The sequence below is a fragment of the Oryx dammah genome, unplaced genomic scaffold, assembly GCF_014754425.2.
Source record: "Oryx dammah isolate SB20612 unplaced genomic scaffold, SCBI_Odam_1.1 HiC_scaffold_2, whole genome shotgun sequence".
In the NCBI taxonomy this organism is placed as follows: Eukaryota; Metazoa; Chordata; class Mammalia; order Artiodactyla; family Bovidae; genus Oryx; species Oryx dammah.
In genome coordinates this window covers 76,316,748-76,334,067 of record NW_024070186.1, presented here as the reverse complement: position 1 = coordinate 76,334,067, position 17,320 = coordinate 76,316,748, and the positions used below count along the sequence as shown (strand labels likewise).

The following is a 17,320-nucleotide window of genomic DNA, read 5'->3' as shown; positions in this document are numbered from 1 at the left end:
ACAGGACCTCTGCTAATTATGTTTGGGACCCTCCCTAAGTCCCAGAATCAACCCCCAGTGTACACATGCAGAACAGACCAAAAGAAGCATAGCAGAGGCTTCAAGAATTAAACTACAGGGACATCTGTGGTGGTCCACTGGCCAAAACTCCTCGATCCCAATGCAAGGGACTTGGATTCCACCCCTGGTCAGGGATCTAGATCCCACGTGCTGAAACTAAAAGATCCCACAGGCCACCATGAAGATCGAGATCCAGCGTGCCACAACTAAGACCCAGCACAGGCAAATAAATTAAAAAAAAAAAATTAAACTACTAAAATCCCAGACCAAACTCTGAGTGGTACATGTGACAGATAGCAAAGGCTTTGAATCTACCACTCTGGTAACTGTCCAGATTTTGCTTTAAGGAAAATACTCCTTCTCCAGCCTGAGCCGTAATCAATTAGGTCAATAAATATGTTACATCCTCCTGACTCCAGGACTGGTCAGAGATGAGCACACAACCCAGCCAAAGCCAATGAAATGCAAGGACATCTTATCTGTCACTCACAAAATAGAGTTCTGATTAACACAAGGTTTACCCCTCTTCATCCCTCTCTAAACCCCATGTCCTCTCCAAAAATGAAAACAAAAGATCCTTGAAATAAGTGTTTTACTTTTAATGCTGGATAGTATCTTTACTTGTAGAAAATAATGATATACAAGCATTTTTTAAAAACTAAGCCTTATAGGTAAATATCATAATTGCCTAATGAATAGTCAAAAGGAAATCATTCAGAATTTAAAACTACAAGCAAATAGCTAAGTTTTCCATTTCTATATTTATACAGAATGCTATTAGCTCTGCTTTTGCTAAAATCTTTGAAGAGCATCACTCATCTTCATCCTGAGAGGATGTTTACCATCATCAACTATCTATAATTCCTTTTTTTTTTTTTTTGAGGGATATTTAACAATTCAAAGTACATGTATTTAAGGTGTACAATTTGATGATTTGATACAGACATACATTGTGAAGCAATCACCACAATCAAGCTAATTAAAATAGTCATCTCAGTTATCATTTTCTTTTTTTCATTTTATTTCTTTTTTTAATACTTCTTAAAGAGCAAGAGTAGATACAGGAGGCCCAAGTCTCCCCTGACCCTGTTGGTGCTCAAAGAAAGAATAGTTTCCAACTTCTTTCATGGGCTTTGCATTGCAGGCTCAAGCTACTTCCCTAAGGGAAAATTCTTTAAGTGTTCTGGAAAGCACAGTCATCCCTAACCTCAGTGGAAAAGATTCAAGCCATCCAGTGGAACAAAGATTAGGAGTTTAAAATCAAGAAGTTCCTAAAATAAAACTGTTTTTGTAGATAGGGATTGGTTATATGGAGAGACAGAAATGGAGTTAACTCTGGGTAGATGGGAGGTTCCAGAGTTTGATCTTCATGAGGCATCAGTCAAGGACCTGGAAGGGGACTCAGTGTGCAGGAAGCACGATCCTCTGTGGGTAATTATCCCTGGCCTGCAGGAGGATGTCTTGCAAACCCAGGACTCTCATCCATGGTGACATGTGGAAGGGCAAAGGGGCCCAGGAGTGAGGAAGACTTGCGGGAAAGAAGAGATATCACATCAAACCAGCTTCCTAACCTGGTGGTCTTGAGGAATAGGGAAGATGTGAACATGTGGAGATGGAGTCAACTTTCTGGGCCAGAGAGAAGGGTCTGAGGAAAGACATAGAGAAGAGGAACTATGGAGTAGTCCAGCTGGAATGGGACCTAGTCATGGAACCACCTTCTCTGAGGGAGTGCTTCAAAGGAAAGGCTTAATGTGTGGTGAAGGCCAGTTCAAAGGTCCTCAGATGAGTTGGTGGGAGACCCCTACTAATACTCTACCAAAAGGCTATATAGTCCTTAAAACAGACACAATATACTGGAAAAGGTCCACAGCCCTGGGTTGGATTTCTAACTCTGCCGTTTAATGCCTGTGAGACTTAGGCACACAGCTCTCTCATCCTCAGGACTGCAAGTGTAAAAAAGAGAAGAATATTTTCCTGTGTATTTCATAGGATTGACATGAACATAAGGAAAAACAGCAGGCACAGAATATCATTGTCAAATACTTTCTTGTAGTTAGTTATCTTGTCATGTATATGAAACTCCCCAGTAAATGTTATCATCCTTCCATTACCACTGCATAACAGATCCTTGAGGCCAGGGGACATGTCTTCTTCAAGACTGTCCTGGGAACATAGTATATCATTTCTTAAAAAAGGTACTTGATCAATGAATGAATGAATGATGTTCAGAATCCCCCAGCTAGGTAATAAAATTGGTCTCCTAACTACACTGCAGACCTGTGGACTGTTCTTTCACTTTCTTGCACTGCTTGGCCCAGTGGAGACTCTGAGTTAATGGTGCTCATTCAATGTTATGGTAGAGAAGGAAGCCTGTGAAGGTGGAGTCATGGACGTTATCTGCATAGACCCCATTGTGATTTTCACCCTCGTACACCTGGAGCCAGACTTGGTCACCCTTCTCCAGATAGAGGAGCACGGAACCAGAGGCCTGGTCCACGTTCTTGTCCTGGAACTGGTCGTGGGTGAAGAGCAGGGCCTTGTCGTTCTTGTAGAGGCTGACCTTCACATCCTTCAAGTAGACAGTAATGTGGTAGGAGAAGTAGTACAGCCCGGGAATATTGCAGAGGAATTTGCCAGTGGTGCCATCATAGTGGTTTTGCTGATTGTAGAAGATCTTGGTAAAGCGAATGGGAACATTGGGGACAGTGACCCGGCTCTCCAGTCCCACACTGAATGCTGAGCGGTATACATAGGCACTTTCTCCAGGTTCTCCCTTTCTGCCTGGGACTCCTGGAAAGCCTCGGGGACCTTCAATCCCAGTGATTCCAGTTTCACCAGTGTCACCCTTAGGACCAACAAGACCTAGAGAACAAGAAGACCTCAGTGACCCAAAGAACAGAACTCCTGTTTAGGTTGGTTTCAGTCTAAAACACTGTCCCTGTGGCCCCTACCTACAATCTGCTTGACTTACAGAGCAAGGAATCAACGAGAGCTCTCAAAAGGGATAGCCATAACCTTCTCCTCCACATCCCCCTACAACATGGGCTCCCATAAATTCCTCTCCAACCTTATCTCCAAAAGTCTCCATCACAGACCCTCCACCCTGCCAGTACTTTATGTGCAGGCTCAACCAATGGTACATAGGGGACTTTTCTGTCCCCTCTGTCTAGGTTGCCCAATACCCATCCTCCAAGGTCTCACTCAAGCCCCGCCTCCTCCTGAAAGCCTTCATTGTCCATCCAGGTCTGCATCAAGGGCATTTTCTCTCTATTCCACTCTTTGGACATTTGTCCGTATTCACTTTGGCATATTTGGAGTAGACCCTCTGGTAGTAACGTCTAACAGTCCTGTGCACTAGGGCAGGAGTTCTCCAAGAAAAGGACTGTGACCTGCAGGAGGTCCCAGTAAGTGTGGTTGAATGCCACTGGGTAGAATGGGAACTAAGGGGACATTAAGGAAAATAGGAATGTAAGCAGACTGAGAATAGGGATGGATGAGGCTGAGATGGGAAATAGGATGGGGAAGGTGGTGTGGGCAGAGCAGAGCCAAGGATACTTGGTTTTAAAGGGACCACGTGTGTTCACCCCTAGAAGGCCAAAAAAACTTTGTTTCTTCCCTGCACAAGGGCCGTAGTCAGTAACTATTGCCCTCTTGTAGTTTTAGAAGCCTTCCTCTACCCGGGAGGAGTCTGTAATGGGAGGATGCCAAAGCCTTTATTCTTACCTGGATCTCCTTTCTCACCCTTCTCACCAAGGGTGCCATCTCTGCCATCCCGGCCTGGGGTCCCGTTGTGGCCAGGATGCCCTGGAATGCCTGCCATCCAACCCGCGCAGGCCCCCTTGGGCAGCGGGGGCCCCTGCATGGTGTCCTGGCCATGACCGGGCAGGGCTAGCAGCAGTAGAAGAGCTCCCAGCAGCAGCATCCTGAGCCCTGGAACCCAGATCCACGCTGTCAGCCACAAAAGAGCAACCCCCGCATGGCTCCCCTGTCAGGACCCGAGGAGGACTCTGGCCAGCTCTGCAGAGTTTGCCTCAGACCCGCTCCCACCACACTTAGCTCTTCTGGAAAGACTCTTCTGATTCTTCCAGACCAGCTTGTGCTCTCTCTGCCCTGAAATTTTCAGTGTTTAGCCTTATTTTGTAGGTGTGATCTCCTTTCTTCCACCACCAGTGACGGTGAGACAGCACTCCTCCAATTCCTCAGATCTGAGCACAGTATGAGGAATGGGGAAAGCTCCAAGAGTCCATTTGTTGGGACTCTATCCCTTGGGTTTTCCAAGAATGATGACTCAGGTCATCCCATTCAACTCCCACTTCCCTCTCTTGGCTCCCTCCTTTTTCTCCCCTTTTCCTTTTCTCTATGTCTGTTCCTCCTCCTTTCTCTCCCATTCTCTTTCTTCCTTTCCCCACCTCCTGGGCTACATGTTAGACATTTGGCTTATTACACATTTGCATGCACACATGCTCACACACACACAACTACACATGTACACATATGCACGTGCACACACACATGCACACACACACACACACACAGCCTTGGGCAGACAACCAGAGATACACTGTCCCGTGAGACTAAACACTGACCTCTGCCTGTGCAGCCCCTTAGCTGTACCCCCTCACTGCCTGATCCCTCATGGACTTCAGGTCACACGGGCTGTCCTCTCTCTTAGGAAGTCCTCCCTGTCCTCCTCCCCCATCTGGACTGCTGCTCCCCCTCTCTCCTCCCCCAGAGCCCTTGCTTATCTTTCACAGCACTGCTTGTACTGCACTGTCATTTTATTTGTTCACCCATTAAGCATACCCACAGGGACAGGAGGCTGTCAGTTGCACAGTCATGTCAGACTCTTTGCAACCCCATGGACTGTAGCCCACCAGGCTCCTCTGTCCATGGAATTCTCCAGGCAAGAGTACTGGCGTGACTAGCCATTTCCTTCTCCAGAGGATCTACCTAATTCAGGGATTGAACCTGCATCTCCTGCTTGGCAGGCAGATTCTTTACCATCAGAGCCACCAATAAAGTCCCACCAGTATAAAACAAGGACTAAAATCCTTTTGTAGGGAAAAAAAAAAAAAAAGGAAATACAGAAAGAGGAGGGAAGGAGGAAGGAAAAGAGACAGGAAGAGGGAAAGAGAATGGAGTGCACTTAGAGTATGTATTCTGGAAGCCCTGAGAAAAAGCTCAAGGGGCACAGGTGGCCGAGGGACTCCCTGTCTCAGAACCAGCCATCCGTATCCCCTCCTGAAAGACAGTCCTTGCGTGCACAGGGGCTCTGGTTCCCCACTCTGTTATTAGTCCCTGCCTCTGTTATTAGGTTACTGAAAGCACCAGACAGAGAAACTGGTCCTAGGATCCTGGATCACAGGCATCGCTGATACCCTCTGGGGAGTCTGAAATGTAGCGAATCCCAAGAAACTGACTCTAAACAAGACATGGTCCGTGTGTATTTTTTTACCCTAAAGACTCACTTTTTTCATCAGTTTGCTTGTCTCATAGATTTCACAAAGCTTCCAGAATTGAATTTGGCTTCAGGAGGAAGTTCTTCTATGAGGGATGCAGAAAAATCCCTGATAAGTAATCTTACCCCCAAAATTGTGCATTGTGTCTGGAGTCCCACCTCAATGGCCCATCACCAGGGGCTCTATCATTATTCAGTCAGTGATGCCATCCAGCCATCTCATCCTCTGTCCTTCCCTTCTCCTCCTGCCTTCAGTCTTTCCCAGCATCAGGGTCTTTTCAAATGAGTCAGTTCTTTACATCAAGTGGCCAAAGTATTGGAGTTTCAGCTTTAGCATCAGTCCTTCCAATGAATATTCCATACTGATTTCCTTTAGTATTCACTGATTGGAACTCCTTGCAGTCCAAGAGACTCTTGAGAGTCTTCTCCAACACCACAGTTTAAAAGCATCAATTCTTCAGCGCTCAGCTTTCTTTACAGACCAACTCTCACATCCATACATGACTACTGGAAAAACCATAGCTTTGACTAGATGGACCTTTGTCAGCAAAGTAATGTCTCTGCTTTTTAATATGCTACCTAGGTTGGTCATAGCTTTTGTTCCAAGGAGCAACCGTCTTTTAATTTCATGGCTGCAGTCACCATCTGCAGTGATTTTGGAGCCCAAAAAAATAAAGTCTGACACTGTTTCCATCATTTCCCCATCTATTTCCATGAAATGATGGGACCAGATGCCATGATCTTAGTTTTCTGAATGTTGAGTTTTAAGCCACCTTTTTCACTCTCCTCTTTCACTTTCACCAAGAGGCTCTTTAGTTCCTCCTTGCTTTCTGCCAGGGTGGAATCTTCTGCATATCTGAGGTTATTGACATTTCTCCTGGTAATCTTGATTCCAGCTTGTGTTTCATCCAGCCTGACATTTCACATGATGTACTCTGAATATAAGTTAAATAAGCAGGGTGACAATATACAGCCTTGATGTACTCCTTTCCCAATTTGGAACCAGTCTGTTGTTCCATGTCCAGTTCTGTTACTTCTTGACTTGCATACAGATTTCTCAAGGGGCAGGTCAGGTGGTCTGATATTCCCATTTCTTTAAGAATTTTCCACAGTTTGTTGTGATCCACACAGTCAAAGGCTTTAGTGTAGTCAATAAAGCAGAAGTAGATATTTTTCTGGAACTCTCTTGCTTTTTCAATGATCCAATGGATGTTGGCAATTTGATTTATGCTTCCTCTGCCTTTTCTACATCTAGCTTGTACATATGGAAGTTCGTGGTTCATGTACTGTTGAAGCCTGGCTTGGAGAATTTTGAGCATTACTTTGCTGACTTGTAAAAGGAGTGCAATTGTGTGGTAGTTTGAACATTCTTTGGCATTGCCTTTCTTTAGATTGAAATAAAAACTGACCTCTTCCAGTCCTGTGGCCACTGCTGAGTTTTCCAAATTTGCTGCCATATTGAGTGCACTTTAACAGCATCATCTTTTAGGACTTAAAATATCTCAGCTGGAATTCCATCACCTCCACTAGCTTTGTTCATAGTGATGCTTCCTGAAGCCCACTTGTCTTCGGACTCTAGGATGTCTGGCTCAAGGTGAGTGATCACACTATCATGGTTATCTGGGTCATGAGATTTTTTTGTATAGTTCTTCTGTGGATTCTTGCCACCTCTTAATATCTTCTGCTTCTATTAGGTCCATACCATTTCTGTCCTTTATTGTGCCCATCTTTGCATGAAATGTTCCCTTGGCTTTCTTGAAGAGATCTCTAGTCTTTTCCATTCTATTGTTAAGTTTATTCATATATATAGTTATACATAAACTTACATATATTTACTTATATATGTGTATGCTCAAGTTTCAAACACACAAACGTGTGTTGGTTAAAAATAGTAAGATAAATAATTTGGAAACTACAGAAAATAAACTAATCCCCATTCCCAAGAATCAATCTGCTTATTTTTAAACATAATGGAAATAATATTTTCCTAGAAATTTTATTCTCTAATTTTTGCTTTGCAATTTTCTAATTTTTGTAATCATCATTTTAAATGTGTGTGCTAGTCCATCAAGTGGATATAACCAGGGTATATGTCAACATTTCCATTTTATTGAAGCATGAACATACTTTCATTTTGAAGCATTTCATACTTTCATTTTGAAACATTTTTAAATCTAACAAACATCTTTGGCACATAGTTTATCCCCAAACTAATATTATGCTATGACATAATCCCAGAAGTAAAAATTTTGGACCAAAAGATATGAACATTTTTAAGGCCCCTGATACATACTCCCAAAGTATAGTTTGTCATGCTGTTTCACAGCAGTGCATCAGTGTGTATACAAAAAGCCTGTCTTAGCTGCACTCCCCAACTTTGAATATAATCATTGCAAACAGTTTTGTTGATCTTAGTTTAGTGAGCAAAAGAAATGGAACCTCACTGCTTTGATAATTAGTGAGTTGTACATTTTATTAAAGGCTTATCTCCTAATTTCTTCATTTTTGATATCTCTGTTAGTGTTTCTTATCAAAATTCATTAGGGATACAATGTGCTTTTTGAATTAGTTTTTGTGAGCTCTTTATACCAGCTCTTTGTCATGTGTCCTATGATTTATCTATAGTGTAAAGATTATTTTCTGTTTTGCTTATCCTGTTTCTTACGTGACAGAAGTTTTAGTTTGGGGGGGCTTTTTTAAGTTTTAGTTTTTACATAAACAACTCAGTTGATTTCTTTTTTCTTTTTTTTTTTTTTTTGGCTTCTAAGAGTTAAACAGTCTTTATCTATGCTAGGATTTGGTAAGTACTTTATTTTCTTCTCTTTTATTGTCTGGTGTATTTTAAATTTCACTCTGTAGTCCATTTCTGATATTTTGTGTTGGGTAAGCTGTGATCTAAGATAAGCAAGTGATTTCTTCCTATTTGATGACTAGCTATTTAAAAGGCATTTATTTAATACTTTTCCTCTCTATTGATCTGCCCCATCATTTCTCAGATACCGAGTTCTAATATCATCTTAGAAATAAAGCGAGACTGGAGAATGAGCCCTGCAGGCTGAGAGGAGGAGAGGCGAGCAGCACAGCCAACAGGCGCTGATAGAGACAGATGCTGCCGCCTGGTGGCATGAGTCCCTAGCCAAGGCTCTCTTATCCTCAACCTGTACCTCTGTCCCCCTCTACTGGATTTGGAGGATTCAAAGTTATTGTTCTCAATAACTGCCGGAAATAAATGAAAATGAGATAGCTTAGGCTTGTGCTATGCTTTGTCGCTTCAGTCATGACTGACTTTGAAACCCCATAAACCCCTCCAGGCTCCTCTGTCCATGAATAATGGAGTAGGTTGTCATGCCCTCCTCCAGGAGATCTTCCGTGACCCAGGGATCAAACTCAGGTCTCCTGTGGATTCTTCACCCGCTGAACCACCAGGGAAGCCCAATTTAGGCCAAGATGAGAAGAAAGAAAGGAGTTAGCTGCAAAGCCAAGAAGAGGTCAGTCAAGTCCCTCTTGTGTTTACAGAAAATACTTGTTCTAAGAATTTTAAGATTTTATATGTTGTCCAACCTTCCCACAACTTGTCACCTCCATCCCTTTCCTCTACGGAGTTAGCAGTAAAACTCCTAAGACGACTACCAAGAGGCTCTGTGCTTGCTTTCTCCAGAAATGAGGAAGGCTGAGTTCTTTTTCCACAGAGAAACAGGAGGAGAGAATCCAGAACACGAGAACTGGTGAAGGCAGCTACAGAGGGCCCCAAAGATGCAGGGTCACTGGGGGCTTCCTCCAAATCATTGAAAGGACTGAAAAATCAGGTCTCTTGGATTCTCTGGTTCCTCCTCTTCTTTTAAAAATCAAGATTCTATTTTCCCAGCCCAAGGGAATTGTTAAGGTACGATCTCTCCTTTCATAGAGGCAATGAGTCTGGGTTCCATGACAGTGACAGGTGATGGAGGTAATAGAGGGAGGGAGTGAGGGCAGATGGGCACACAGTCCTAGGACGTTTCTGCTGTGAAGAACAGATTCTGACTAAAGAAGAAGGTTATCGTCTAAAGTTCTGGATGGAAAAATCATCAATTGATAGCAATTGAAAGTCAGTGCAGAGATGCTGAACTTTCAAATAATTTATTTTAAAACTGTGTGTGCTCCCTATTTAAATATAGCAATTATTACATTTTTATTTTGAAAGACCTCTCTTTCTAAAGGGGAAAACATAACTAAATAAAACTGTAATCTAAGACTAAGTTCTAAGACTCAATTTCACCTATAAAGAAATCATTTACATGAGTCATGAAGCTAATCTTAATACCACTTATAATTCTTTGTCTTTGTAGAATGCCACTTCTAAAGTCCTCACCTCACTTAATATCTCACTTAATTTTCACAACCATTTTGAGAGACAGGATGAGGTAAAATAGAGAGCACACGTTCTCTGACCTCAGTGCTTGGGTGAAAATAATTTGTTCTTCCTTGTAACATGTTTCAGGCATTTTTTTTTGTTGGAGGATTAAAAAGCACAATCTGGGACTTCCCTGGTGGTCCAGTGGCTAAGACTCCGTGCTCCCAGTGCAGGGGGTCTGGGTTTGATCCCTGGTCAGGGAACTAGATCCCACATACCTCAACTAAGACCTGGCACAGCAAAATGAAGAAAAAAAAATTTTAACCTAAGAAAAGAATAAAATAAAAGGTACAATCCACATAAAGTATATAGAACAGTGCCTGGCACATGTCAGTGCTCAATAAATGTTATCAATGACTATACCCATTCTAGAGATGACAAAAGTGGGTTTCCAGGAAGTTAAGTGACTTGTTCAAGATCCCAGAGATGTTGAACAGCAGAGCTGGAAACCAAACTGTGATCTTCTGAAGCATAATGCTGGACACTTAGGCATAGTCCAAAGAAGGAAAACAGCATCAAGGTCACACATTTGCCTGCTAATATTCCACTCCATCAGATGGGGGATAGAAGAGAGAATAGTGTGAAGAAACCCCAGGTCATGATCCAGTGACCTGGCTTCTAATCTGAGCTCCATCGTTAACTCACCGGGTGGCTTACCTTCCCAACCCACCTCCCAGAGTTCATGTTCTTTGCAAGCAAAGTTGATTTATTAATGAGTTTACCCTTGCCTATTAATAGACTATTTCACAATACTGTTGTGAGAGCAGGTTCACTTAATTATTTTATAAAATTATAAAAGTGTTCCACACAAATAAGTAGTCGTGTCCAACTCTTTGCCACCTATGGACTGTAGCCCGCAATGCTCCTCTGTCCATGGGATTCTCCAGGCAAGAATACTGGAGTGGGTTACTATACCCTCCTCCAGGGATATAAGTAAAGAGATGCAAGCAAATATTTATGGAGCACTTGCTGTGGACCACCCTTTGTACATCCACTCCCCTTTAATCTCATTTCACCCTCACAACTACTCCAGGGGGTCAGGACTTAGTTCCAAGAGAAAGCTGAGGACTAGAGAAGTTTAGTAACTTCCGCTCGAGGATAAGAAGTATTGGCCAAAAATTTCATTCGCGTTTTTCCATAAATCTAAATGAACTTTTTGCCAACCCAATGGAAGTGTGGAGAGGTGCACGTTGAAATCCAAAGTCTGGGTTCTTTCTACTGGACTAGCTTTCATGGCACACTGTGTACAGGTATGGATAAGCTTGCTTTCAAAATTATACAAGGGGATGGGCCATGATGCTCTCTGGATCCTAAAGGTCCATATTACAGTCCCTCATTTTCATTTAAGAGTATGAGAAATTCCACTTTGACCTGCTGGAATTTCAGCAACAGCAGCAGAATCTTGTGAAATGCAAGGAGTCTCCTCTGGGACTGGTAGGAGACAGAGTAAGATGGGGGAGAGAGTTCACCAAAGCCAGTGCCAACTCCTCCAACAGGAAAGGGCATTAAAGCACAGATAGCAGAGTCCAACAAAACTGAAAGGGACCCCAGAAATCATCTCACCCCTGCCCTGCTTGTACAAATGGGAGGCTAAGGGGGAGGAAGATCCCCCTTAGATTGTTAGATCCTCAAAGGATTTCCCTGGTGGCTCAGACAGTAAAGTGTCTGCCTACAATGTGGGAGACCCAGGTTCGATCCCTGGGTCAGGAAGATCCTCTGGAGAAGGAAATGGCAACCCACTCCAGTACTCTTGCCTGGAGAATCCCATGGACGGAGGAGCGTGGTAGGCTACAGCCCATGGGGTTGCAGAGAGTTGGACATGACTGAGCGACTTCACTTTCTTTCACTTTCATAGAAGCCAGCTCCCACAGTAACACCTCCCATCACTATGCCATTTGTTATTTGTTTCAATCTTAACTCCATGAAGCAAAGAAAGTATCCCCAACTTCAGAGATGGGGAAACTGAGAGATTAAGGAGAAGATCCCTGAGAGATGCCATCACATTACGACTGCCTCAAAAAAGGCTTCTCAGACTCAGTTTCTCAATCTGCTAAATGAGTTCATGTAAGATGAGGAACATGAGAACACTTTGAAGTTGGCAAGAGTACTTCGCAGTATAAATTGCATAAGCCAGTTTTAAACTATATTTCATTTAATCTTTCTCATTAGGACTGTTTTTGACTCCACTATACAGAGGAATCAGAGGTTTGAAGAGACCAAGATGCTGGCTTAACAGCATGCAACTCTTGGGCTGAATTAAATGAGATTGCTGTCTTTAAAGGTCAAAAAATGGTAGAATATTGGCAATTTTACCTGGCACAATCTAACGATAAATGGCAGAGCCAGAAATCAGCTAGGCTCTGCCTGGCACCCAGGAGGGTGACCTCAAAGCTGTCACTCAGCATCCTCATGCCAGCCCCCCACAACACACACACACTCATACACGCTCATCTCTCTCTCTCTTTCACACACACACACGTTTGGGACCAATCTCTCTCCACATGAAGGAATGCCTAATTAAACATTCTAGTCTCCAAAGCTTCTGCCTCCCAAACTCAGCCAAGGGTCTGCAGCCCCTGGCCCCCCAGCTCGACAGGGAGTAAGAAGGAAGTCTGTCCCCACAGCCACCTTAGAAAACACAAGAAGCCAGTCCTCTGGCCCTCCTTACAAATCCTCAAGAATGAAGGGAGGGAGGCAACAGGAACAGCCAATTACGCTTCAGGCTCCCTTCCCACCGCTCACCTTCAAGAACAAAGCTGACACCCTCACGCTCCTTTGGACATATTCGGCTAGCATCAAGTCCCCCCTGTCCCAGCCTTGTCAGGAGGAGCTGACCTTACCCCCTAAGAGCAGGAATCCCCAGGAGTGAGGTGGTTGCACCCCTCCTGAGGCTTGATCTGAAAACCAGAGTCTCCCCAAACAGGGACCTGCAGCCTCAGACACACAAGGCCAGCCTGACCTCTAAAACCCCTTCCACTCCAGCCTCTGCATCTATGGCCGGAAACAACCAGGACGCCTCAAGTGCAGCCCTCCCCAGGGCAGGCGGGATTGGGCTTGGCAAAGGCTGGACAGATCGTGGCTTCTGTCAGAAGGTGTCTGCTACAAAAAAGATTTTCCATAAGTTCCCGGTAGATGCCAGGCTGCTTGCTCACCTTACCTCTTTTGAACTTCTCCATCATCCTGTGAGATATCCCCACAATGGTGTAGATAGCCATGTGTTTACAGACATTCCCCAAAATCTATAGATAATGATCGTGTCTCATCCATCTTTGTATCTCACAAACCGCACCCAGGGTCTGGCCTGTAAAATCTGCTCAATAAATACTGCTGAGTAGACTCCAGTGGCAGAGTTGGACTCCAAACTCAGTCTGAGGTCAGAGCTCAGGCATCCCCCAAGCTGCTTCTTCATGTGCTTCTTTCTCTGCCCTACTTGGTCAGCCGAGAAGTGATGTATCATCTTCTCCTCTCATATAATTGAACTTTATTGCTGGACCATCCCCCCCACTTCACTGACCCCAACCTTCTCTTTGGTTAAGCTTCTTTACCACAAAGTGAACTGGACAAAATTCAGGATGGTCCCAGACATTTTGACCAGAAGCAACAGTCCCTTTTCTCTTGGAGCTCTGGGAAAATCGAGGCAGAAGCCCAAGGCTTGTCGGCCTCCACCAGTGCTGCCCTGACCAGCGTTTTGCCTGTATCTCTCCCCACCCTGCTAACAGGGTAGCCTGGGCACAGCCCAGCCAAAGGCTCCATGGTAAGGAGCCTTCACCTCCAGCCTAGAACTTGAATCAGTCATCCTTACCCTCGGGTGTGGAATCAGAGCCACAGACTTCGGTCAGGGTGGAAGTAGGAGGCGATGGCCCAGCCTCAGCAGCCTGGTACTCATGGGGGCAAGCAGTCCCCACCTCACCGCTGTCCCTTCCCATTGGCCAGCACAGTGAGAGCCAGAGACCAATGGGTAGACACAGCCCCTGGCAGCTCCCTTGGGTCGCCACCCCAGGGAACCTGGTGCAACCCAATTTGGGCTTAGGATGCCAAGTAGAGCTGCAGTCATCACACTTATGTCTCCAGGCTTTGGCCTTTATTTTTGCCTCTTACAACAGCAACAGAAGATGGGACCAAGGGTCAAGATCAGAAGCAGGAAAACAAAGTATTTCTTTATGTAAAATGAATTGCCTGGTGGTCTGGGGCACCAGTTACCACCATCAGCTCCCACGCACTCTACATGACAGGGAACAGCAGTATAGCAAGAAATACAATACATCCTTTCCTCTCTGGACTGAACCCCAGACTGGGGAAAGATTTTGCATGTTAATTTTGAGGACTGAGGTGAGGGAGCATTTCTGGGGTGGTGTGAGGCAGAGCCAGATTAAGATTATTAAAGGCCCTGGATTCCAAATGATTTTGAAGCTCCCATCTGTATGTGATTCAAATTCAATATATCAGAAAATATATACTAACTAGGAGAGATTGGGCTTCTCAGGTGGTTCAAGTGGTAAAGAACCACTTTATGCCAATACAGAAGACACAAGAGACGTGGGCTCAGTCCCTGGGTCAGGAAGATCTCCCAGAGGAGGGCATGGCAGTTCACCCCATTATTCTTGCCAGTAGAATCCCACAGACAGAAGAGCCTTCTGGGCTACAGTTCATACGGTCGCGAAGAGTACGACACAACTGAAGCAGTTTAGCACATACAGGAGAGATTAGCATCTTTCATGGATTTTCTGGCCCCAAAATTCTGGGTAAGCTTTTGAAAACTAACTTTTCACATGTGTGTGAGTCCCCATTTTGCCAGCGCCTAAGCCTGTACCCACCTACTGGGGAACCCTCCCCTGGGTTGGGAGCAGCCTGGAGTGGTGCTAAGGCACACAGGTATTCCTAGAGGGCTTAAAGTGTCAATGTTCATCACCTCAATCTCTGTCTTGGCAAAGCCACATTCTGTTTTTGAAGGACAGGATCAGCGCCACTTCCTGCAAGCTACAAATTCTGATACATTAAATTATGACCCCAGCAAGGGCTCAGGATCCCAGCAATAATTTCTGCAGACATTCAGTCCTCAGGCAGAGGGTGGGCAAGTATTTGCCTGCCCCTAAATAGCACCTCTGCTGACCACATAGAGCCTAAAAGCCCCCAGCAAAGTAAAGTGAAAGTCTGATCTTACTCTTGTGCTGTGCTGTGCTCAGGCACTTCAGTCGCATCCAATTCTTTGAAACCCCGTGGACTATAGCCCACCAGGCTCCTCTGTCCGTGGAATTCTCCAGGCAAGAATACTGGAGTGGGTTGCCATGTCCTCCTACAGGGGATCTTCCTGACCCAAGGATCGAACCCTTGTCTCCTGCAGGCAGATTCTTTACCTGCTGAATCACCAAGGAAGCCCTGATCTAAAGCCTAGCCTCTTTCTAATATGCAAATATTTCGAGAGGAGTCACATCAGGCCTTTGAGATTAGGATCATGAGTGTCTCTCCCCAAAGGCCTACTGGCTTAGGTAAGAGGCTTATGAAAATGAGGTTCTAGTTTACTAGAGAAGCAGGACTGAGGAGAAAACATAGAAAAACTGCAGCAACGCTCAATTACTCCAGTATTTTCTTTTTATTGTGGCATCTCTGATTTATTTTGGGTTTGTATTACTATCTGTCTCTCCATACTAGACTGTAGACTTCATGAAAGCAGCTGCCTTGCCTGTTCAATGTTTTACCCTCAAACCCTCAGAATAAGACCTGGTATAACGTGGGCAATGATAAATGCTGAATAGAAAATCAGGGAGTGATTCTATTTAATCTTCCCCTTGGAGATAACTCTGTCTCCTAGTTTACAAATCAAGTGTCTGCAGTTCAGTGAATTTAAGCAATTTGTCCAGATTTGTACAATCTTGGACAGATCCAAGACTGGAACCTAGTCTATCAAAACCCATATGCTTTCCAGGACTCTCACTCCTCCTGATGGACTATAAGATACTAAGATTCGTGCACTTACTTCAGGGTAGCTTTGGGTTTGGCATAAAAAATACTTTCTTCCAATCTCATGGGAATACAGCTGTTTACAGCAAGGTTAAATGATTGCACAACATGGAATGACCTTAGCCCCCAAGTTGCATGGCTACTGTGCTTACCTGGCTGTCAGACAGGAACGTTTTGCAAGCCTAGCATTTTGAGGCCTCAGGGAAATCTGCCATTCACTACACAAGGGCCAACATGTGGAAAGACACAAGTGGCATACTGGCTTAGAGACTGAGACTGAATACCATTCAGTCAGAGGTGCCCTGAGGCTAGTCTTTTTGCCAGGATTGAACTGTTACTATCTAAAGTGAAATAATCAAACACATGTGAGCCTTTCCTCCAGGGTGTGTCATGGCTACCATTCAATCCCCTGTCAGCATGGGAACTAGGGTACTGAAAAGAGCAGGTCATGTGATCTCTCCCTCTCATAAGTATTTTAAGTATTGCATATATTTTTGCTTGTGATTTTTTTTAAATAATCTGAATTAAAATAAGTCAGTATAATCAAGACACAGAAGAAACACACCCTGTAGCCTTCCTCCCACTCCATCCCCCAATTCCTAGAAATGACCAAAAAAAGTTTTCATTCCTTTATCTCTTCCAAAGACTTGACTACAATTGCACTTTATCCAAGGCAAACTCAGATACAAAATTAAGACTCTTGTTTTTTTCATTCATTCTTTGGACTAACAGCAACCCACTTTCACCAGCAAGGAGGCCAGTTCAAATAAGCAATCCTCGGTTCATATGTTTGAGAGCCTGTATCCTTAGAACACTCCTCACACCAAAATTCTCTATTAGTTGAAAGGAGGATGAAGTCCTAAGAGTCTTTGGTGAGCGTTCTTTTAGGGTGAGATTTTCTAGTTCTGGTGGGGTGAGATTTTCGAGAGTGGGGGAAACTTTCTGAATGACTTTCAAGTACATCTGGCAGTCTCTAATTGGCCCATTATTTACGTGTACATAAGTGGGAGTTTTCCAGGCTGAGCAAGGTCATATGGGTTATCTTGCTTCATCTGAAAGAAAAACTGATGCTCAGCTTTAGAGTACTGCATTGGCAACTCATGTTTTAAAAAATAGGTAAAATCTACCTTTTTTTTTTTTTTGCATTCTCAGTGTACCCAGCACCCATTTTAATACATATTTGTCTTTTACATTCTAATATTAAATGTTTTTTTTCATATAGTCAGTTTTCAAATGCATGGAGGGGATATTTCAGGATTCTCTATACTGATCATCGTGTGCGTTTTTTCTTCGTCAGGAGAAAGTATCCTCTTGGCCAATGAAAATAGCATGATGCAAAGCTCTAAGATATAAGTATTAAAGTCATATCTGAAAGTTTATCCACTTATAAAGCTTGATATTTGAGTAAACATGTAATCAGGAGACTGTATTTAAAAAAACTTTCCAACCCCATA

General features: G+C 43.9%; 1 protein-coding gene across 3 annotated transcripts; it reads right to left on the bottom strand.

Moving 5' to 3' along the window:
- Positions 1 to 644: 644 nt before the first annotated feature.
- ADIPOQ (adiponectin, C1Q and collagen domain containing) lies at positions 645 to 13,826 on the bottom strand. Of its 3 annotated transcripts, XM_040252856.1 has the most exons (4): positions 13,711 to 13,737; positions 4,119 to 4,170; positions 3,784 to 3,992; positions 645 to 2,922 (listed from the first exon to the last, which is right to left on the bottom strand). In XM_040252856.1, exons 3-4 carry the CDS (start codon positions 3,980 to 3,982, stop codon positions 2,402 to 2,404), a joined length of 720 nt encoding a protein of 239 aa, XP_040108790.1. In that variant the 5' UTR covers positions 3,983 to 3,992; positions 4,119 to 4,170; positions 13,711 to 13,737; the 3' UTR covers positions 645 to 2,401. The 3 variants fall into 3 exon arrangements, with proteins under 3 accessions (XP_040108790.1, XP_040108794.1, XP_040108800.1); XM_040252860.1 differs by lacking the exon at positions 4,119 to 4,170 and having other exon boundaries at positions 3,784 to 3,990; positions 13,711 to 13,826; XM_040252866.1 differs by lacking the exons at positions 4,119 to 4,170; positions 13,711 to 13,737 and adding an exon at positions 13,066 to 13,474 and having other exon boundaries at positions 3,784 to 3,990.
- Positions 13,827 to 17,320: the final 3,494 nt, after the last annotated feature.